Source organism: Lepisosteus platostomus, chromosome 5 (assembly GCF_059453375.1).
Source record: "Lepisosteus platostomus isolate fLepPlt1 chromosome 5, fLepPlt1.hap1, whole genome shotgun sequence".
NCBI lineage: Eukaryota > Metazoa > Chordata > Actinopteri > Semionotiformes > Lepisosteidae > Lepisosteus > Lepisosteus platostomus.
In genome coordinates this window covers 69502460-69524809 of record NC_142615.1, presented here as the reverse complement: position 1 = coordinate 69524809, position 22350 = coordinate 69502460, and the positions used below count along the sequence as shown (strand labels likewise).

The 22350-nt window shown below is 58.1% G+C and overlaps 2 protein-coding genes across 12 annotated transcripts in view; one reads left to right on the top strand and one right to left on the bottom strand.

Moving 5' to 3' along the window:
* The window catches only part of LOC148671962 (uncharacterized), a 360178-nt gene that overhangs the window by 198258 nt on the left and 139570 nt on the right, over nt 1–22350 (bottom strand). The gene's annotated exons all lie outside the window — the stretch shown is intronic.
* The window catches only part of ddr1 (discoidin domain receptor tyrosine kinase 1), a 57161-nt gene that overhangs the window by 23033 nt on the left and 11778 nt on the right, over nt 1–22350 (top strand). For 9 of the 11 annotated variants that reach the window (XM_088632743.1, XM_088632742.1, XM_088632740.1 and 6 more), the window contains 3 exons: nt 302–551; nt 20894–21043; nt 21892–21945. In XM_088632743.1, coding sequence (XP_088488869.1) covers nt 302–551; nt 20894–21043; nt 21892–21945 — 454 coding nt within the window. The remainder of the gene's footprint in view (nt 1–301; nt 552–20893; nt 21044–21891; nt 21946–22350) is intronic. The other 2 variants (XM_088632739.1, XM_088632741.1) reach the window with 2 other exon arrangements.

The following is a 22350-nucleotide window of genomic DNA, read 5'->3' as shown; positions in this document are numbered from 1 at the left end:
AGCCCTGTCCCTCTGTCCCCCAGGTGCGCTGTGTCCAGCCCTGTCTCTCTGTCCCCCAGGTGCTCTGTGTCCAGCCCTGTCTCTCTGTGTCCAGCCCTGTCCCTCTGTCCCCCAGGTGCGCTGTGTCCAGTCCTGTCTCTCTGTGTCCAGCCCTGTCCCTCTGTCCCCCAGGTGCGCTGTGTCCAGCCCTGTCCCTCTCTGTCCCCCAGGTGCGCTGTGTCCAGTCCTGTCCCTCTGTGTCCAGCCCTGTCCCTCTGTCCCCCAGGTGCGCTGTGTCCAGCCCTGTCCCTCTGTCCCCCAGGTGCGCTGTAATAACCGCTATGCCCAGGGCGTGCGGGTCTTCAGCCGGGTGCAGTGCCAGTTCAAGCCCGGCCTGCTGCACCAGTGGGACCCGGAGCCTCTCGGCCTGGCGGTGGCGCTGGACGACCTGCTGGACCCCAGCGCCCGGACCGTCACCGTGCCGCTGGGCGGGCGGCGGGGCGCCATCATGCGCTGCCAGTTCTCCTTCGCCGACAGCTGGCTGCTCATCAGCGAGATCGCCTTCCGGTCGGGTACGAGACTCTGAGGGGCGGAGGGGTCGAGGGGCGGGGCAGAGGGGTCAAGGGGCGGGGCAGAGGGATGATATAGAGGAGCAGTGCTGAGGTGGAGAAGATGAGGGGCAGAGGGGTCGAGGGGCGGGGCAGAGGGGTGATATAGAGGAGCAGTGCTGAGGTGGAGAAGATGAGGGGCAGAGGGGTGATATAGAGGAGCAGCGCTGAGGTGGAGAAGATGAGGGGCAGAGGGGTCGAGGGGCGGGGCAGAGGGATGATATAGAGGAGCAGCGCTGAGGTGGAGAAGATGAGGGGCAGAGGGGTGATATAGAGGAGCAGTGCTGAGGTGGAGAAGATGAGGGGCAGAGGGGTCGAGGGGCGGGGCAGAGGGATGATATAGAGGAGCAGTGCTGAGGTGGAGAAGATGAGGGGCAGAGGGATGATATAGAGGAGCAGTGCTGAGGTGGAGAAGATGAGGGGCAGAGGGATGATATAGAGGAGCAGTGCTGAGGTGGAGAAGATGAGGGGCAGAGGGATGATATAGAGGAGCAGTGCTGAGGTGGAGAAGATGAGGGGCAGAGGGGTCGAGGGGTGGGGCAGAGGGGTGATATAGAGGAGCAGTGCTGAGGTGGAGAAGATGAGGGGCAGAGGGGTCGAGGGGCGGGGCAGAGGGGTGATATAGAGGAGCAGCGCTGAGGTGGAGAAGATGAGGGGCAGAGGGATGATATAGAGGAGCAGTGCTGAGGTGGAGAAGATGAGGGGCAGAGGGATGATATAGAGGAGCAGTGCTGAGGTGGAGAAGATGAGGGGCAGAGGGATGATATAGAGGAGCAGTGCTGAGGTGGAGAAGATGAGGGGCAGAGGGATGATATAGAGGAGCTGTGCTGAGGTGGAGAAGATGAGGGGCAGAGGGGTGATATAGAGGAGCAGCGCTGAGGTGGAGAAGATGAGGGGCAGAGGGATGATATAGAAGAGCAGCGCTGAGGTGGAGAAGATGAGGGGCAGAGGGGTGATATAGAGGAGCAGTGCTGAGGTGGAGAAGATGAGGGGCAGAGGGGTGATATAGAGGAGCAGTGCTGAGGTGGAGAAGATGAGGGGCAGTGGGGTGATATAGAAGAGCAGCGCTGAGGTGGAGAAGATGAGGGGCAGAGGGGTGATATAGAGGAGCAGTGCTGAGGTGGAGAAGATGAGGGGCAGAGGGATGATATAGAGGAGCAGTGCTGAGGTGGAGAAGATGAGGGGCAGAGGTATGATATAGAGGAGCAGTGCTGAGGTGGAGAAGATGAGGGGCAGAGGGATGATATAGAGGAGCAGTGCTGAGGTGGAGAAGATGAGGGGCAGAGGGATGATATAGAGGAGCAGTGCTGAGGTGGAGAAGATGAGGGGCAGAGGGGTGATATAGAGGAGCAGTGCTGAGGTGGAGAAGATGAGGGGCAGAGGGATGATATAGAGGAGCAGTGCTGAGGTGGAGAAGATGAGGGGCAGAGGGATGATATAGAGGAGCAGCGCTGAGGTGGAGAAGATGAGGGGCAGAGGGGTCGAGGGGCGGGGCAGAGGGGTGATATAGAGGAGCAGTGCTGAGGTGGAGAAGATGAGGGGCAGAGGGGTCGAGGGGCGGGGCAGAGGGATGATATAGAGGAGCAGTGCTGAGGTGGAGAAGATGAGGGGCAGAGGGATGATATAGAGGAGCAGTGCTGAGGTGGAGAAGATGAGGGGCAGAGGGGTCGAGGGGCGGGGCAGAGGGATGATATAGAGGAGCAGTGCTGAGGTGGAGAAGATGAGGGGCAGAGGGATGATATAGAGGAGCAGTGCTGAGGTGGAGAAGATGAGGGGCAGAGGGATGATATAGAGGAGCAGCACTGAGGTGGAGAAGATGAGGGGCAGAGGGGTCGAGGGGCGGGGCAGAGGTATGATATAGAGGAGCAGCACTGAGGTGGAGAAGATGAGGGGCAGAGGGATGATATAGAGGAGCAGCACTGAGGTGGAGAAGATGAGGGGCAGAGGGATGATGTAGAGGAGCAGCGCTGAGGTGGAGAAGATGAGGGGCAGAGGGATGATATAGAGGAGCAGTGCTGAGGTGGAGAAGATGAGGGGCAGAGGGATGATATAGAGGAGCAGTGCTGAGGTGGAGAAGATGAGGGGCAGAGGGATGATATAGAGGAGCAGTGCTGAGGTGGAGAAGATGAGGGGCAGAGGGATGATATAGAGGAGCAGTGCTGAGGTGGAGAAGATGAGGGGCAGAGGGATGATATAGAGGAGCAGTGCTGAGGTGGAGAAGATGAGGGGCAGAGGGATGATATAGAGGAGCAGCACTGAGGTGGAGAAGATGAGGGGCAGAGGGGTCGAGGGGCGGGGCAGAGGGGTGATATAGAGGAGCAGCGCTGAGGTGGAGAAGATGAGGGGCAGAGGGGTCGAGGGGCGGGGCAGAGGGATGATATAGAGGAGCAGTGCTGAGGTGGAGAAGATGAGGGGCAGAGGGATGATATAGAGGAGCAGTGCTGAGGTGGAGAAGATGAGGGGCAGAGGGGTGATATAGAGGAGCAGCACTGAGGTGGAGAAGATGAGGGGCAGAGGGGTCGAGGGGCGGGGCAGAGGGGTGATATAGAGGAGCAGTGCTGAGGTGGAGAAGATGAGGGGCAGAGGGATGATATAGAGGAGCAGTGCTGAGGTGGAGAAGATGAGGGGCAGAGGTATGATATAGAGGAGCAGTGCTGAGGTGGAGAAGATGAGGGGCAGAGGGGTCGAGGGGCGGGGCAGAGGGATGATATAGAGGAGCAGCGCTGAGGTGGAGAAGATGAGGGGCAGAGGGATGATATAGAGGAGCAGTGCTGAGGTGGAGAAGATGAGGGGCAGAGGGATGATATAGAGGAGCAGTGCTGAGGTGGAGAAGATGAGGGGCAGAGGGGTCGAGGGGCGGGGCAGAGGGATGATATAGAGGAGCAGTGCTGAGGTGGAGAAGATGAGGGGCAGAGGGATGATATAGAGGAGCAGTGCTGAGGTGGAGAAGATGAGGGGTCGAGGGGTCGAGGGGCGGGGCAGAGGGATGATATAGAGGAGCAGTGCTGAGGTGGAGAAGATGAGGGGCAGAGGGATGATATAGAGGAGCAGCACTGAGGTGGAGAAGATGAGGGGCAGAGGGGTCGAGGGGCGGGGCAGAGGGATGATATAGAGGAGCAGTGCTGAGGTGGAGAAGATGAGGGGCAGAGGGGTCGAGGGGCGGGGCAGAGGGGTGATATAGAGGAGCAGCGCTGAGGTGGAGAAGATGAGGGGCAGAGGGATGATATAGAGGAGCAGTGCTGAGGTGGAGAAGATGAGGGGCAGAGGGGTCGAGGGGCGGGGCAGAGGGATGATATAGAGGAGCAGTGCTGAGGTGGAGAAGATGAGGGGCAGAGGGGTGATATAGAGGAGCAGTGCTGAGGTGGAGAAGATGAGGGGCAGAGGGATGATATAGAGGAGCAGCGCTGAGGTGGAGAAGATGAGGGGTCGAGGGGTCGAGGGGCGGGGCAGAGGGATGATATAGAGGAGCAGCGCTGAGGTGGAGAAGATGAGGGGTCGAGGGGTCGAGGGGCGGGGCAGAGGGATGATATAGAGGAGCAGTGCTGAGGTGGAGAAGATGAGGGGCAGAGGGGTGATATAGAGGAGCAGTGCTGAGGTGGAGAAGATGAGGGGCAGAGGGATTATATAGAGGAGCAGTGCTGAGGTGGAGATGAGGGGCAGAGGGGTCGAGGGGCGGGGCAGAGGGGTGATATAGAGGAGCAGTGCTGAGGTGGAGAAGATGAAGGGCAGAGGGGTGATATAGAGGAGCAGTGCTGAGGTGGAGAAGATGAGGGGCAGAGGGGTGATATAGAGGAGCAGTGCTGAGGTGGAGAAGATGAGGGGCAGAGGGGTCGAGGGGCGGGGCAGAGGGATGATATAGAGGAGCAGTGCTGAGGTGGAGAAGATGAGGGGCAGAGGGGTGATATAGAGGAGCAGTGCTGAGGTGGAGAAGATGAGGGGCAGAGGGATGATATAGAGGAGCAGTGCTGAGGTGGAGAAGATGAGGGGCAGAGGGGTGATATAGAGGAGCAGTGCTGAGGTGGAGAAGATGAGGGGCAGAGGGGTGATATAGAGGAGCAGTGCTGAGGTGGAGAAGATGAGGGGCAGAGGGATGATATAGAGGAGCAGCGCTGAGGTGGAGAAGATGAGGGGCAGAGGGATGATATAGAGGAGCAGTGCTGAGGTGGAGAAGATGAGGGGCAGAGGGGTCGAGGGGCGGGGCAGAGGGATGATATAGAGGAGCAGTGCTGAGGTGGAGAAGATGAGGGGCAGAGGGGTGATATAGAGGAGCAGTGCTGAGGTGGAGAAGATGAGGGGCAGAGGGGTGATATAGAGGAGCAGTGCTGAGGTGGAGAAGATGAGGGGCAGAGGGGTCGAGGGGCGGGGCAGAGGGGTGATATAGAGGAGCAGTGCTGAGGTGGAGAAGATGAGGGGCAGAGGGGTCGAGGGGCGGGGCAGAGGGATGATATAGAGGAGCAGCGCTGAGGTGGAGAAGATGAGGGGCAGAGGGATGATATAGAGGAGCAGTGCTGAGGTGGAGAAGATGAGGGGCAGAGGGATGATATAGAGGAGCAGTGCTGAGGTGGAGAAGATGAGGGGCAGAGGGGTGATATAGAGGAGCAGTGCTGAGGTGGAGAAGATGAGGGGCAGAGGGATGATATAGAGGAGCAGTGCTGAGGTGGAGAAGATGAGGGGCAGAGGGGTCGAGGGGCGGGGCAGAGGGATGATATAGAGGAGCAGTGCTGAGGTGGAGAAGATGAGGGGCAGAGGGATGATATAGAGGAGCAGTGCTGAGGTGGAGAAGATTAGGGGCAGAGGTATGATATAGAGGAGCAGTGCTGAGGTGGAGAAGATGAGGGGCAGAGGGGTGATATAGAGGAGCACTGCTGAGGTGGAGAAGATGAGGGGCAGAGGGGTGATATAGAGGAGCAGCGCTGAGGTGGAGAAGATGAGGGGCAGAGGGGTGATATAGAGGAGCAGTGCTGAGGTGGAGAAGATGAGGGGCAGAGGGGTCGAGGGGCGGGGCAGAGGGATGATATAGAGGAGCAGTGCTGAGGTGGAGAAGATGAGGGGCAGAGGGGTGATATAGAGGAGCAGCGCTGAGGTGGAGAAGATGAGGGGCAGAGGGGTCGAGGGGCGGGGCAGAGGGATGATATAGAGGAGCAGTGCTGAGGTGGAGAAGATGAGGGGCAGAGGGGTGATATAGAGGAGCAGTGCTGAGGTGGAGAAGATGAGGGGCAGAGGGGTGATATAGAGGAGCAGCGCTGAGGTGGAGAAGATGAGGGGCAGAGGGGTGATATAGAGGAGCAGTGCTGAGGTGGAGAAGATGAGGGGCAGAGGGGTGATATAGAGGAGCAGCGCTGAGGTGGAGAAGATGAGGGGCAGAGGGGTCGAGGGGCGGGGCAGAGGGATGATATAGAGGAGCAGTGCTGAGGTGGAGAAGATGAGGGGCAGAGGGATGATATAGAGGAGCAGTGCTGAGGTGGAGAAGATGAGGGGCAGAGGGATGATATAGAGGAGCAGTGCTGAGGTGGAGAAGATGAGGGGCAGAGGGATGATATAGAGGAGCAGCGCTGAGGTGGAGAAGATGAGGGGCAGAGGGATGATATAGAGGAGCAGTGCTGAGGTGGAGAAGATGAGGGGCAGAGGGATGATATAGAGGAGCAGTGCTGAGGTGGAGAAGATGAGGGGCAGAGGGGTGATATAGAGGAGCAGTGCTGAGGTGGAGAAGATGAGGGGCAGAGGTATGATATAGAGGAGCAGTGCTGAGGTGGAGAAGATGAGGGGCAGAGGGGTGATATAGAGGAGCAGCGCTGAGGTGGAGAAGATGAGGGGCAGAGGGGTGATATAGAGGAGCAGTGCTGAGGTGGAGAAGATGAGGGGCAGAGGGGTGATATAGAGGAGCAGTGCTGAGGTGGAGAAGATGAGGGGCAGAGGGGTCGAGGGGCGGGGCAGAGGGGTGATATAGAGGAGCAGCGCTGAGGTGGAGAAGATGAGGGGCAGAGGGGTCGAGGGGCGGGGCAGAGGGATGATATAGAGGAGCAGCGCTGAGGTGGAGATGAGGGGCAGAGGGATGATATAGAGGAGCAGCGCTGAGGTGGAGAAGATGAGGGGCAGAGGGATGATATAGAGGAGCAGTGCTGAGGTGGAGAAGATGAGGGGCAGAGGGGTCGAGGGGCGGGGCAGAGGGATGATATAGAGGAGCAGTGCTGAGGTGGAGAAGATGAGGGGCAGAGGGGTGATATAGAGGAGCAGTGCTGAGGTGGAGAAGATGAGGGGCAGAGGGGTCGAGGGGCGGGGCAGAGGGATGATATAGAGGAGCAGCGCTGAGGTGGAGAAGATGAGGGGTCGAGGGGCGGGGCAGAGGGATGATATAGAGGAGCAGTGCTGAGGTGGAGAAGATGAGGGGCAGAGGTATGATATAGAGGAGCAGTGCTGAGGTGGAGAAGATGAGGGGCAGAGGGGTCGAGGGGCGGGGCAGAGGGATGATATAGAGGAGCAGTGCTGAGGTGGAGAAGATGAGGGGCAGAGGGATGATATAGAGGAGCAGTGCTGAGGTGGAGAAGATGAGGGGCAGAGGGGTGATATAGAGGAGCAGTGCTGAGGTGGAGAAGATGAGGGGCAGAGGGATGATATAGAGGAGCAGTGCTGAGGTGGAGATGAGGGGCAGAGGGGTCGAGGGGCGGGGCAGAGGGGTGATATAGAGGAGCAGTGCTGAGGTGGAGAAGATGAAGGGCAGAGGGGTGATATAGAGGAGCAGTGCTGAGGTGGAGAAGATGAGGGGCAGAGGGGTGATATAGAGGAGCAGTGCTGAGGTGGAGAAGATGAGGGGCAGAGGGGTCGAGGGGCGGGGCAGAGGGATGATATAGAGGAGCAGTGCTGAGGTGGAGAAGATGAGGGGCAGAGGGGTGATATAGAGGAGCAGTGCTGAGGTGGAGAAGATGAGGGGCAGAGGGATGATATAGAGGAGCAGTGCTGAGGTGGAGAAGATGAGGGGCAGAGGGGTGATATAGAGGAGCAGTGCTGAGGTGGAGAAGATGAGGGGCAGAGGGGTGATATAGAGGAGCAGTGCTGAGGTGGAGAAGATGAGGGGCAGAGGGATGATATAGAGGAGCAGCGCTGAGGTGGAGAAGATGAGGGGCAGAGGGATGATATAGAGGAGCAGTGCTGAGGTGGAGAAGATGAGGGGCAGAGGGGTCGAGGGGCAGGGCAGAGGGGTGATATAGAGGAGCAGTGCTGAGGTGGAGAAGATGAGGGGCAGAGGGGTCGAGGGGCGGGGCAGAGGGATGATATAGAGGAGCAGTGCTGAGGTGGAGAAGATGAGGGGCAGAGGGGTGATATAGAGGAGCAGTGCTGAGGTGGAGAAGATGAGGGGCAGAGGGGTGATATAGAGGAGCAGTGCTGAGGTGGAGAAGATGAGGGGCAGAGGGGTCGAGGGGCGGGGCAGAGGGGTGATATAGAGGAGCAGTGCTGAGGTGGAGAAGATGAGGGGCAGAGGGGTCGAGGGGCGGGGCAGAGGGATGATATAGAGGAGCAGTGCTGAGGTGGAGAAGATGAGGGGCAGAGGGGTCGAGGGGCGGGGCAGAGGGATGATATAAAGGAGCAGTGCTGAGGTGGAGAAGATGAGGGGCAGAGGGATGATATAGAGGAGCAGTGCTGAGGTGGAGAAGATGAGGGGCAGAGGGATGATATAGAGGAGCAGTGCTGAGGTGGAGAAGATGAGGGGCAGAGGGGTCGAGGGGCGGGGCAGAGGGATGATATAAAGGAGCAGTGCTGAGGTGGAGAAGATGAGGGGCAGAGGGATGATATAGAGGAGCAGTGCTGAGGTGGAGAAGATGAGGGGCAGAGGGGTGATATAGAGGAGCAGTGCTGAGGTGGAGAAGATGAGGGGCAGAGGGATGATATAGAGGAGCAGCGCTGAGGTGGAGAAGATGAGGAACAGAGGGGTGATATAGAGGAGCAGTGCTGAGGTGGAGAAGATGAGGGGCAGAGGTATGATATAGAGGAGCAGTGCTGAGGTGGAGAAGATGAGGGGCAGAGGGGTCGAGGGGCGGGGCAGAGGGGTGATATAGAGGAGCAGTGCTGAGGTGGAGAACATGAGGGGCAGAGGGGTCGAGGGGCGGGGCAGAGGGATGATATAGAGGAGCAGTGCTGAGGTGGAGAAGATGAGGGGCAGAGGGATGATATAGAGGAGCAGCGCTGAGGTGGAGAAGATGAGGGGCAGAGGGATGATATAGAGGAGCAGCACTGAGGTGGAGAAGATGAAGGGCAGAGGGGTGATATAGAGGAGCAGCACTGAGGTGGAGAAGATGAAGGGCAGAGGGGTGATATAGAGGAGCAGTGCTGAGGTGGAGAAGATGAGGGGCAGAGGTATGATATAGAGGAGCAGTGCTGAGGTGCAGAAGATGAGGGGCAGAGGGATGATATAGAGGAGCAGCACTGAGGTGGAGAAGATGAAGGGCAGAGGGGTGATATAGAGGAGCAGCGCTGAGGTGGAGAAGATGAGGGGCAGAGGTATGATATAGAGGAGCAGTGCTGAGGTGGAGAAGATGAGGGGCAGAGGGGTGATATAGAGGAGCAGTGCTGAGGTGGAGAACATGAGGGGCAGAGGGGTCGAGGGGCGGGGCAGAGGGATGATATAGAGGAGCAGTGCTGAGGTGGAGAACATGAGGGGCAGAGGGATGATGTAGAGGAGCAGCGCTGAGGTGGAGAAGATGAGGGGCAGAGGGATGATATAGAGGAGCAGTGCTGAGGTGGAGAAGATGAGGGGCAGAGGGGTCGAGGGGCGGGGCAGAGGGATGATATAGAGGAGCAGTGCTGAGGTGGAGAAGATGAGGGGCAGAGGGGTCGAGGGGCGGGGCAGAGGGATGATATAGAGGAGCAGTGCTGAGGTGGAGAACATGAGGGGCAGAGGGATGATGTAGAGGAGCAGCGCTGAGGTGGAGAAGATGAGGGGCAGAGGGATGATATAGAGGAGCAGTGCTGAGGTGGAGAAGATGAGGGGCAGAGGGGTCGAGGGGCGGGGCAGAGGGATGATATAGAGGAGTAGTGCTGAGGTGGAGAAGATGAGGGGCAGAGGGATGATATAGAGGAGCAGTGCTGAGGTGGAGAAGATGAGGGGCAGAGGGGTGATATAGAGGAGCAGTGCTGAGGTGGAGAAGATGAGGGGCAGAGGGGTGATATAGAGGAGCAGTGCTGAGGTGGAGAAGATGAGGGGCAGAGGGGTCGAGGGGCGGGGCAGAGGGATGATATAGAGGAGCAGTGCTGAGGTGGAGAAGATTAGGGGCAGAGGGATGATATAGAGGAGCAGTGCTGAGGTGGAGAAGATGAGGGGCAGAGGGATGATATAGAGGAGCAGTGCTGAGGTGGAGAAGACGAGGGGCAGAGGGGTGATATAGAGGAGCAGTGCTGAGGTGGAGAAGATGAGGGGCAGAGGGGTCGAGGGGCGGGGCAGAGGGATGATATAGAGGAGCAGCGCTGAGGTGGAGAAGATGAGGGGCAGAGGGATGATATAGAGGAGCAGTGCTGAGGTGGAGAAGATGAGGGGCAGAGGGATGATATAGAGGAGCAGTGCTGAGGTGGAGAAGATGAGGGGCAGAGGGATGATATAGAGGAGCAGTGCTGAGGTGGAGAAGATGAGGGGCAGAGGGATGATATAGAGGAGCAGCACTGAGGTGGAGAAGATGAAGGGCAGAGGGATGATATAGAGGAGCAGCACTGAGGTGGAGAAGATGAAGGGCAGAGGGGTGATATAGAGGAGCAGCGCTGAGGTGGAGAAGATGAGGGGCAGAGGTATGATATAGAGGAGCAGTGCTGAGGTGGAGAAGATGAGGGGCAGAGGGGTGATATAGAGGAGCAGCACTGAGGTGGAGAAGATGAGGGGCAGAGGGGTCGAGGGGCGGGGCAGAGGGGTGATATAGAGGAGCAGTGCTGAGGTGGAGAACATGAGGGGCAGAGGGGTCGAGGAGCGGGGCAGAGGGATGATATAGAGGAGCAGTGCTGAGGTGGAGAAGATGAGGGGCAGAGGGATGATGTAGAGGAGCAGCGCTGAGGTGGAGAAGATGAGGGGCAGAGGGATGATATAGAGGAGCAGTGCTGAGGTGGAGAAGATGAGGGGCAGAGGGGTCGAGGGGCGGGGCAGAGGGATGGTATAGAGGAGCAGTGCTGAGGTGGAGAAGATGAGGGGCAGAGGGATGATATAGAGGAGCAGTGCTGAGGTGGAGAAGATGAGGGGCAGAGGGATGATATAGAGGAGCAGTGCTGAGGTGGAGAAGATGAGGGGCAGAGGGGTGATATAGAGGAGCAGTGCTGAGGTGGAGAAGATGAGGGGCAGAGGGGTCGAGGGGCGGGGCAGAGGGATGATATAGAGGAGCAGTGCTGAGGTGGAGAAGATGAGGGGCAGAGGGGTGATATAGAGGAGCAGTGCTGAGGTGGAGAAGATGAGGGGCAGAGGGGTGATATAGAGGAGCAGTGCTGAGGTGGAGAAGATGAGGGGCAGAGGGGTGATATAGAGGAGCAGTGCTGAGGTGGAGAAGATGAGGGGCAGAGGGGTGATATAGAGGAGCAGCGCTGAGGTGGAGAAGATGAGGGGCAGAGGGATGATATAGAGGAGCAGTGCTGAGGTGGAGAAGATGAGGGGCAGAGGGATGATATAGAGGAGCAGTGCTGAGGTGGAGAAGATGAGGGGCAGAGGGGTCGAGGGGCGGGGCAGAGGTATGATATAGAGGAGCAGTGCTGAGGTGGAGAAGATGAGGGGCAGAGGGGTCGAGGGGCGGGGCAGTGGGATTATATAGAGGAGCAGTGCTGAGGTGGAGAAGATGAGGGGCAGAGGGGTCGAGGGGCGGGGCAGAGGGATGATATAGAGGAGCAGTGCTGAGGTGGAGAAGATGAGGGGCAGAGGGATGATATAGAGGAGCAGCGCTGAGGTGGAGAAGATGAGGGGCAGAGGTATGATATAGAGGAGCAGTGCTGAGGTGGAGAAGATGAGGGGCAGAGGGGTCGAGGGGCGGGGCAGAGGGATGATATAGAGGAGCAGTGCTGAGGTGGAGAAGATGAGGGGCAGAGGGATGATATAGAGGAGCAGTGCTGAGGTGGAGAAGATGAGGGGCAGAGGGATGATATAGAGGAGCAGTGCTGAGGTGGAGAAGATGAGGGGCAGAGGGGTCGAGGGGCGGGGCAGAGGGATGATATAGAGGAGCAGCGCTGAGGTGGAGAAGATGAGGGGCAGAGGGGTGATATAGAGGAGCAGTGCTGAGGTGGAGAAGATGAGGGGCAGAGGGGTGATATAGAGGAGCAGTGCTGAGGTGGAGAAGATGAGGGGCAGAGGGGTCGAGGGGCGGGGCAGAGGGATGATATAGAGGAGCAGTGCTGAGGTGGAGAAGATGAGGGGCAGAGGGATGATATAGAGGAGCAGCACTGAGGTGGAGAAGATGAAGGGCAGAGGGGTGATATAGAGGAGCAGCACTGAGGTGGAGAAGATGAAGGGCAGAGGGGTGATATAGAGGAGCAGCGCTGAGGTGGAGAAGATGAGGGGCAGAGGTATGATATAGAGGAGCAGTGCTGAGGTGGAGAAGATGAGGGGCAGAGGGGTGATATAGAGGAGCAGCACTGAGGTGGAGAAGATGAGGGGCAGAGGGGTCGAGGGGCGGGGCAGAGGGGTGATATAGAGGAGCAGTGCTGAGGTGGAGAACATGAGGGGCAGAGGGGTCGAGGGGCGGGGCAGAGGGATGATATAGAGGAGCAGTGCTGAGGTGGAGAAGATGAGGGGCAGAGGGATGATGTAGAGGAGCAGCGCTGAGGTGGAGAAGATGAGGGGCAGAGGGATGATATAGAGGAGCAGTGCTGAGGTGGAGAAGATGAGGGGCAGAGGGGTCGAGGGGCGGGGCAGAGGGATGATATAGAGGAGCAGTGCTGAGGTGGAGAAGATTAGGGGCAGAGGGATGATATAGAGGAGCAGTGCTGAGGTGGAGAAGATGAGGGGCAGAGGGATGATATAGAGGAGCAGTGCTGAGGTGGAGAAGATGAGGGGCAGAGGGATGATATAGAGGAGCAGTGCTGAGGTGGAGAAGATGAGGGGCAGAGGGATGATATAGAGGAGCAGCGCTGAGGTGGAGAAGATGAGGGGCAGAGGTATGATATAGAGGAGCAGTGCTGAGGTGGAGAAGATGAGGGGCAGAGGGGTCGAGGGGCGGGGCAGAGGGATGATATAGAGGAGCAGTGCTGAGGTGGAGAAGATGAGGGGCAGAGGGGTCGAGGGGCGGGGCAGTGGGATTATATAGAGGAGCAGTGCTGAGGTGGAGAAGATGAGGGGCAGAGGGATGATATAGAGGAGCAGTGCTGAGGTGGAGAAGATGAGGGGCAGAGGGGTCGAGGGGCGGGGCAGAGGGATGATATAGAGGAGCAGCGCTGAGGTGGAGAAGATGAGGGGCAGAGGGGTGATATAGAGGAGCAGTGCTGAGGTGGAGAAGATGAGGGGCAGAGGGGTGATATAGAGGAGCAGTGCTGAGGTGGAGAAGATGAGGGGCAGAGGGGTCGAGGGGCGGGGCAGAGGGATGATATAGAGGAGCAGTGCTGAGGTGGAGAAGATGAGGGGCAGAGGGGTCGAGGGGCGGGGCAGAGGGATGATATAGAGGAGCAGTGCTGAGGTGGAGAAGATGAGGGGCAGAGGGATGATATAGAGGAGCAGTGCTGAGGTGGAGAAGATGAAGGGCAGAGGGATGATATAGAGGAGCAGCACTGAGGTGGAGAAGATGAAGGGCAGAGGGGTGATATAGAGGAGCAGTGCTGAGGTGGAGAAGATGAGGGGCAGAGGGGTCGAGGGGCGGGGCAGAGGGATGATATAGAGGAGCAGCGCTGAGGTGGAGAAGATGAGGGGCAGAGGGGTGATATAGAGGAGCAGTGCTGAGGTGGAGAAGATGAGGGGCAGAGGTATGATATAGAGGAGCAGTGCTGAGGTGGAGAAGATGAGGGGCAGAGGGGTCGAGGGGCGGGGCAGAGGGATGATATAGAGGAGCAGTGCTGAGGTGGAGAAGATGAGGGGCAGAGGGGTGATATAGAGGAGCAGTGCTGAGGTGGAGAAGATGAGGGGCAGAGGGGTGATATAGAGGAGCAGTGCTGAGGTGGAGAAGATGAGGGGCAGAGGGGTCGAGGGGCGGGGCAGAGGGGTGATATAGAGGAGCAGTGCTGAGGTGGAGAAGATGAGGGGCAGAGGGGTGATATAGAGGAGCAGTGCTGAGGTGGAGAAGATGAGGGGCAGAGGGGTCGAGGGGCGGGGCAGAGGGATGATATAGAGGAGCAGTGCTGAGGTGGAGAAGATGAGGGGCAGAGGGGTCGAGGGGCGGGGCAGAGGGATGATATAGAGGAGCAGTGCTGAGGTGAAGAAGATGAGGGGCAGAGGGATGATATAGAGGAGCAGCGCTGAGGTGGAGAAGATGAGGGGCAGAGGGGTCAAGGGGCGGGGCAGAGGGATGATATAGAGGAGCAGTGCTGAGGTGGAGAAGATGAGGGGCAGAGGGGTCGAGGGGCGGGGCAGAGGGGTGACAGAGGAGCAGTGCTGAGGTGGAGAAGATGAGGGGCAGAGGGGTGATATAGAGGAGCAGTGCTGAGGTGGAGAAGATGAGGGGCAGAGGGATGATATAGAGGAGCAGTGCTGAGGTGGAGAAGATGAGGGGCAGAGGGGTGATATAGAGGAGCAGTGCTGAGGTGGAGAAGATGAGGGGCAGAGGGATGATATAGAGGAGCAGTGCTGAGGTGGAGAAGATGAGGGGCAGTGGGGTGATATAGAGGAGCAGTGCTGAGGTGGAGAAGATGAGGGGCAGAGGGGTGATATAGAGGAGCAGTGCTGAGGTGGAGAAGATGAGGGGCAGAGGGATGAAATAGAGGAGCAGCGCTGAGGTGGAGAAGATGAGGGGCAGAGGGGTCGAGGGGCGGGGCAGAGGGATGATATAGAGGAGCAGTGCTGAGGTGGAGAAGATGAGGGGCAGAGGGATGATATAGAGGAGCAGTGCTGAGGTGGAGAAGATGAGGGGCAGAGGGATGATATAGAGGAGCAGTGCTGAGGTGGAGAAGATGAGGGGCAGAGGGGTCGAGGGGTGGGGCAGAGGGGTGATATAGAGGAGCAGTGCTGAGGTGGAGAAGATGAGGGGCAGAGGGATGATATAGAGGAGCAGTGCTGAGGTGGAGAAGATGAGGGGCAGAGGGATGATATAGAGGAGCAGTGCTGAGGTGGAGAAGATGAGGGGCAGAGGGGTCGAGGGGTGGGGCAGAGGGGTGATATAGAGGAGCAGTGCTGAGGTGGAGAAGATGAGGGGCAGAGGGGTGATATAGAGGAGCAGTGCTGAGGTGGAGAAGATGAGGGGCAGAGGGATGATATAGAGGAGCAGTGCTGAGGTGGAGAAGATGAGGGGCAGAGGGGTGATATAGAGGAGCAGCGCTGAGGTGGAGAAGATGAGTGGCAGAGGGATGATATAGAGGAGCAGCACTGAGGTGGAGAAGATGAGGGGCAGAGGGGTCGAGGGGCGGGGCAGAGGGGTGATATAGAGGAGCAGTGCTGAGGTGGAGAAGATGAGGGGCAGAGGGGTCGAGGGGCGGGGCAGAGGGGTGATATAGAGGAGCAGCGCTGAGGTGGAGAAGATGAGGGGCAGAGGGATGATATAGAGGAGCAGCGCTGAGGTGGAGAAGATGAGGGGCAGAGGGGTCGAGGGGCGGGGCAGAGGGGTGATATAGAGGAGCAGCGCTGAGGTGGAGAAGATGAGGGGCAGAGGGGTGATATAGAGGAGCAGTGCTGAGGTGGAGAAGATGAAGGGCAGAGGGATGATATAGAGGAGCAGTGCTGAGGTGGAGAAGATGAGGGGCAGAGGGGTCGAGGGGCGGGGCAGAGGGGTGATATAGAGGAGCAGCGCTGAGGTGGAGAAGATGAGGGGCAGAGGGATGATATAGAGGAGCAGTGCTGAGGTGGAGAAGATGAGGGGCAGAGGGATGATATAGAGGAGCAGTGCTGAGGTGGAGAAGATGAGGGGCAGAGGGATGATATAGAGGAGCAGTGCTGAGGTGGAGAAGATGAGGGGCAGAGGGGTGATATAGAGGAGCAGTGCTGAGGTGGAGAAGATGAGGGGCAGAGGGATGATATAGAGGAGCAGTGCTGAGGTGGAGAAGATGAGGGGCAGAGGGGTGATATAGAGGAGCAGTGCTGAGGTGGAGAAGATGAGGGGCAGAGGGGTCGAGGGGCGGGGCAGAGGGATGATATAGAGGAGCAGTGCTGAGGTGGAGAAGATGAGGGGCAGAGGGGTCGAGGGGCGGGGCAGAGGGATGATATAGAGGAGCAGCGCTGAGGTGGAGAAGATGAGGGGCAGAGGGGTCAAGGGGCGGGGCAGAGGGATGATATAGAGGAGCAGTGCTGAGGTGGAGAAGATGAGGGGCAGAGGGGTCGAGGGGTGGGGCAGAGGGGTGATATAGAGGAGCAGTGCTGAGGTGGAGAAGATGAGGGGCAGAGGGGTGATATAGAGGAGCAGCGCTGAGGTGGAGAAGATGAGGGGCAGAGGGATGATATAGAGGAGCAGTGCTGAGGTGGAGAAGATGAGGGGCAGAGGTATGATATAGAGGAGCAGTGCTGAGGTGGAGAAGATGAGGGGCAGAGGGGTCGAGGGGCGGGGCAGAGGGATGATATAGAGGAGCAGCGCTGAGGTGGAGAAGATGAGGGGCAGAGGGGTCGAGGGGCGGGGCAGAGGGATGATATAGAGGAGCTGTGCTGAGGTGGAGAAGATGAAGGGCAGAGGGATGATATAGAGGAGCAGTGCTGAGGTGGAGAAGATGAGGGGCAGAGGGATGATATAGAGGAGCAGTGCTGAGGTGGAGAAGATGAGGGGCAGAGGGGTGATATAGAGGAGCAGTGCTGAGGTGGAGAAGATGAGGGGCAGAGGGATGATATAGAGGAGCAGTGCTGAGGTGGAGAAGATGAGGGGCAGAGGGATGATATAGAGGAGCAGTGCTGAGGTGGAGAAGATGAGGGGCAGAGGGGTCGAGGGGCGGGGCAGAGGGATGATATAGAGGAGCAGTGCTGAGGTGGAGAAGATGAGGGGCAGAGGGATGATATAGAGGAGCAGTGCTGAGGTGGAGAAGATGAGGGGCAGAGGGATGATATAGAGGAGCAGTGCTGAGGTGGAGAAGATGAGGGGCAGAGGGATGATATAGAGGAGCAGTGCTGAGGTGGAGAAGATGAGGGGCAGAGGGATGATATAGAGGAGCAGTGCTGAGGTGGAGAAGATGAGGGGCAGAGGGGTCGAGGGGTGGGGCAGAGGGATGATATAGAGGAGCAGTGCTGAGGTGGAGAAGATGAGGGGCAGAGGGGTCGAGGGGTGGGGCAGAGGGATGATATAGAGGAGCAGTGCTGAGGTGGAGAAGATGAGGGGCAGAGGGATGATATAGAGGAGCAGCGCTGAGGTGGAGAAGATGAGGGGCAGAGGGATGATATAGAGGAGCAGCGCTGAGGTGGAGAAGATGAGGGGCAGAGGGGTCGAGGGGCGGGGCAGAGGGATGATATAGAGGAGCAGTGCTGAGGTGGAGAAGATGAGGGGCAGAGGGGTGATATAGAGGAGCAGTGCTGAGGTGGAGAAGATGAGGGGCAGAGGGGTGATATAGAGGAGCAGTGCTGAGGTGGAGAAGATGAGGGGCGGGGCAGAGGGGTGATATAGAGGAGCAGCGCTGAGGTGGAGAAGATGAGGGGCAGAGGGGTCGAGGGGCAGGGCAGAGGGATGATATAGAGGAGCAGCGCTGAGGTGGAGAAGATGAGGGGCAGAGGGGTCGAGGGGCAGGGCAGAGGGATGATATAGAGGAGCAGCGCTGAGGTGGAGAAGATGAGGGGCAGAGGGGTCGAGGGGCGGGGCAGAGGGATGATATAGAGGAGCAGTGCTGAGGTGGAGAAGATGAGGGGCAGAGGGATGATATAGAGGAGCAGCACTGAGGTGGAGAAGATGAGGGGCAGAGGGGTCGAGGGGCGGGGCAGAGGGATGATATAGAGGAGCAGTGCTGAGGTGGAGAAGATGAGGGGCAGAGGGATGATATAGAGGAGCAGTGCTGAGGTGGAGAAGATGAGGGGCAGAGGGGTGATATAGAGGAGCAGTGCTGAGGTGGAGAAGATGAGGGGCAGAGGGATGATATAGAGGAGCAGTGCTGAGGTGGAGAAGATGAGGGGCAGAGGGATGATATAGAGGAGCAGTGCTGAGGTGGAGAAGATGAGGGGCAGAGGGATGATATAGAGGAGCAGTGCTGAGGTGGAGAAGATGAGGGGCAGAGGGATGATATAGAGGAGCAGTGCTGAGGTGGAGAAGATGAGGGGCAGAGGGATGATATAGAGGAGCAGTGCTGAGGTGGAGAAGATGAGGGGCAGAGGGGTCGAGGGGTGGGGCAGAGGGATGATATAGAGGAGCAGTGCTGAGGTGGAGAAGATGAGGGGCAGAGGGATGATATAGAGGAGCAGCGCTGAGGTGGAGAAGATGAGGGGCAGAGGGATGATATAGAGGAGCAGCGCTGAGGTGGAGAAGATGAGGGGCAGAGGGATGATATAGAGGAGCAGTGCTGAGGTGGAGAAGATGAGGGGCAGAGGGGTGATATAGAGGAGCAGTGCTGAGGTGGAGAAGATGAGGGGCAGAGGGGTGATATAGAGGAGCAGTGCTGAGGTGGAGAAGATGAAGGGCAGAGGGATGATATAGAGGAGCAGTGCTGAGGTGGAGAAGATGAGGGGCAGAGGGATGATATAGAGGAGCAGTGCTGAGGTGGAGAAGATGAGGGGCAGAGGTATGATATAGAGGAGCAGCGCTGAGGTGGAGAAGATGAGGGGCAGAGGGGTCGAGGGGCGGGGCAGAGGGATGATATAGAGGAGCAGTGCTGAGGTGGAGAAGATGAGGGGCAGAGGGGTGATATAGAGGAGCAGTGCTGAGGTGGAGAAGATGAGGGGCAGAGGGGTGATATAGAGGAGCAGTGCTGAGGTGGAGAAGATGAGGGGCGGGGCAGAGGGGTGATATAGAGGAGCAGCGCTGAGGTGGAGAAGATGAGGGGCAGAGGGGTCGAGGGGCAGGGCAGAGGGATGATATAGAGGAGCAGCGCTGAGGTGGAGAAGATGAGGGGCAGAGGGGTCGAGGGGCAGGGCAGAGGGATGATATAGAGGAGCAGCGCTGAGGTGGAGAAGATGAGGGGCAGAGGGGTCGAGGGGCGGGGCAGAGGGATGATATAGAGGAGCAGTGCTGAGGTGGAGAAGATGAGGGGCAGAGGGATGATATAGAGGAGCAGTGCTGAGGTGGAGAAGATGAGGGGCAGAGGGATGATATAGAGGAGCAGTGCTGAGGTGGAGAAGATGAGGGGCAGAGGGATGATATAGAGGAGCAGTGCTGAGGTGGAGAAGATGAGGGGCAGAGGGATGATATAGAGGAGCAGTGCTGAGGTGGAGAAGATGAGGGGCAGAGGGATGATATAGAGGAGCAGTGCTGAGGTGGAGAAGATGAGGGGCAGAGGGATGATATAGAGGAGCAGTGCTGAGGTGGAGAAGATGAGGGGCAGAGGGGTCGAGGGGTGGGGCAGAGGGATGATATAGAGGAGCAGTGCTGAGGTGGAGAAGATGAGGGGCAGAGGGATGATATAGAGGAGCAGTGCTGAGGTGGAGAAGATGAGGGGCAGAGGGATGATATAGAGGAGCAGCGCTGAGGTGGAGAAGATGAGGGGCAGAGGGATGATATAGAGGAGCAGTGCTGAGGTGGAGAAGATGAGGGGCAGAGGGGTGATATAGAGGAGCAGTGCTGAGGTGGAGAAGATGAGGGGCAGAGGGGTGATATAGAGGAGCAGTGCTGAGGTGGAGAAGATGAAGGGCAGAGGGATGATATAGAGGAGCAGTGCTGAGGTGGAGAAGATGAGGGGCAGAGGGATGATATAGAGGAGCAGTGCTGAGGTGGAGAAGATGAGGGGCAGAGGTATGATATAGAGGAGCAGCACTGAGGTGGAGAAGATGAGGGGCAGAGGGGTCGAGGGGCGGGGCAGAGGGGTGATATAGAGGAGCAGTGCTGAGGTGGAGAAGATGAGGGGCAGAGGTATGATATAGAGGAGCAGTGCTGAGGTGGAGAAGATGAGGGGCAGAGGGGTCGAGGGGCGGGGCAGTGGGATTATATAGAGGAGCAGTGCTGAGGTGGAGAAGATGAGGGGCAGAGGGGTCGAGGGGCGGGGAAGAGGGGTGATATAGAGGAGCAGTGCTGAGGTGGAGAAGATGAGGGGCAGAGGGGTCGAGGGGCGGGGCAGAGGGATGATATAGAGGAGCAGCGCTGAGGTGGAGAAGATGAGGGGCAGAGGGGTGATATAGAGGAGCAGTGCTGAGGTGGAGAAGATGAGGGGCAGAGGGGTGATATAGAGGAGCAGTGCTGAGGTGGAGAAGATGAGGGGCAGAGGGATGATATAGAGGAGCAGCGCTGAGGTGGAGAAGATGAGGGGCAGAGGGATGATATAGAGGAGCAGTGCTGAGGTGGAGAAGATGAGGGGCAGAGGGATGATATAGAGGAGCAGTGCTGAGGTGGAGAAGATGAGGGGCAGAGGGATGATATAGAGGAGCAGTGCTGAGGTGGAGAAGATGAGGGGCAGAGGGGTCGAGGGGCGGGGCAGAGGGATGATATAGAGGAGCAGCGCTGAGGTGGAGAAGATGAGGGGCAGAGGGATGATATAGAGGAGCAGTGCTGAGGTGGAGAAGATGAGGGGCAGAGGGATGATATAGAGGAGCAGCGCTGAGGTGGAGAAGATGAGGGGCAGAGGGATGATATAGAGGAGCAGTGCTGAGGTGGAGAAGATGAAGGGCAGAGGGGTCGAGGGGTGGGGCAGAGGGATGATATAGAGGAGCAGTGCTGAGGTGGAGAAGATGAGGGGCAGAGGGATGATATAGAGGAGCAGCGCTGAGGTGGAGAAGATGAGGGGCAGAGGGATGATATAGAGGAGCAGTGCTGAGGTGGAGAAGATGAGGGGCAGAGGTATGATATAGAGGAGCAGTGCTGTGGTGGAGAAGATGAAGGGCAGAGGGGTCGAGGGGTGGGGCAGAGGGATGATAAGGAGGAGCAGTGCTGAGGTGAGGATGATGAGGGGCAGAGCGTGACAGGAGACTAGGGACGGGGCTACGGGTGACAGGGGCGGAGTGTGACAGGAGACTGGGGGCGGGGCTACATGTGACTGGAGCGGAGTGTGACAGGAGACTGGGGGCGGGGCTAAGTGACACAGAGGGGGTGGGGTTGAAGGACATTGTGGTGGGTCTGCTGTCTGTGCTCACTGCTTCTGTCCCCAATCCTCTCTCCCTCTATCCACCCCAGAGGAGGCCGAGGAGCTGCCCCTCCCAGAAGACCCTCCGCCTCCCTCTACCACCGCTGGCAGCACCTCTACTGCCCTGACACCAGGGGGCGCCGAGAACAGCACCACACTGCCAGGTGAGCAGCTGGCTGGGACACTGAGCACCAAACATGGTGAGACTGGGGTATAAACACAGTACAGCCCAGTGAGATCAGGGTAAAAACACAGGACAGCCCAGTGAGATCAGGGTAAAAACACAGGACAGCCCAGCGAGATCAGGGTAAAAACACAGGACAGCCCAGCGAGATCAGGGTAAAAACACAGGACAGCGCAGCGAGATCGGGGTAAAAACACAGGACAGCGCAGCGAGATCGGGGTAAAAACACGGACAGCGCAGCGAGATCGGGGTAAAAACACAGGACAGGACAGCGAGATCAGGGTAAAAACACAGGACAGCGCAGTGAGATCAGGGTGAAAATACAGGACAGCGCAGCGAGATCAGGGTAAAAACACAGGACAGCGCAGCGAGATCAGGGTAAAAACACAGGACAGCGCAGCGAGATCAGAGTAAAAACACAGGACAGCGCAGCGAGATCAGGGTAAAAACACAGGACAGCGCAGCGAGATCAGGGTAAAAACACAGGACAGCGCAGCGAGATCAGGGTAAAAACACAGGACAGCGCAGCGAGATCAGGGTAAAAACACAGGACAGCACAGTGAGATCAGGGTAAAAACACAGGACAGCGCAGTGAGATCAGGGTAAAAACACAGGACAGCGCAGTGAGATCAGGGTAAAAACACAGGACAGCACAGTACAGCCCAGTGAGATCAGGGTAAAAACACAGGACAGCACAGTACAGCCCAGTGAGATCAGGGTAAAGACACAGGACAGTGCAGTAGAGCCCAGTGAGATCAGGGTAAAAACACAGGACAGCGCAGTACAGCCCAGTGAGATCAGGGTAAAAACACCTGTATTCAGTCACCTGATCTCTGCTCCTCCACTTCACCGATCCCTCCCCAGACCCCAGCGATCTCTCCCCGACAGACACGGACGCCCCCAACGGCACACTGTCAGGTGAGAGTGACGGGGGTGACCTCTAACCCTGCACCCCAGCACTGCATGAGGCTGTAACCCTGTAACAGAGCATGAGACTGGCTGAACTGACCTGGGGCATCTGATGTTCCTTTTGTCGCCCCTTTCAAACCTTACATTGCATCTACAGTGGGCGGTGCACCCTCTCGTGCTGCACAGCTTCTGCATGAGTTGCTCTTTGTGTAAAGACTGGGGGAGCCACAGAGGAAGGCCTGAGGGTAGACAGGAGAGCGCAGGAGCAGGAGAGCAGAGAGAGGAGGGAGAGTGCAGGAGCAGGAGAGCAGAGAGAGTGCAGAGAGGAGGGAGAGTGCAGGAGCAGGAGAGGGGAGAGGAGGGAGAGTGCAGGAGCAGGAGACTGGAGAAGAGGGAGAGTGCAAGAGCAGGAGA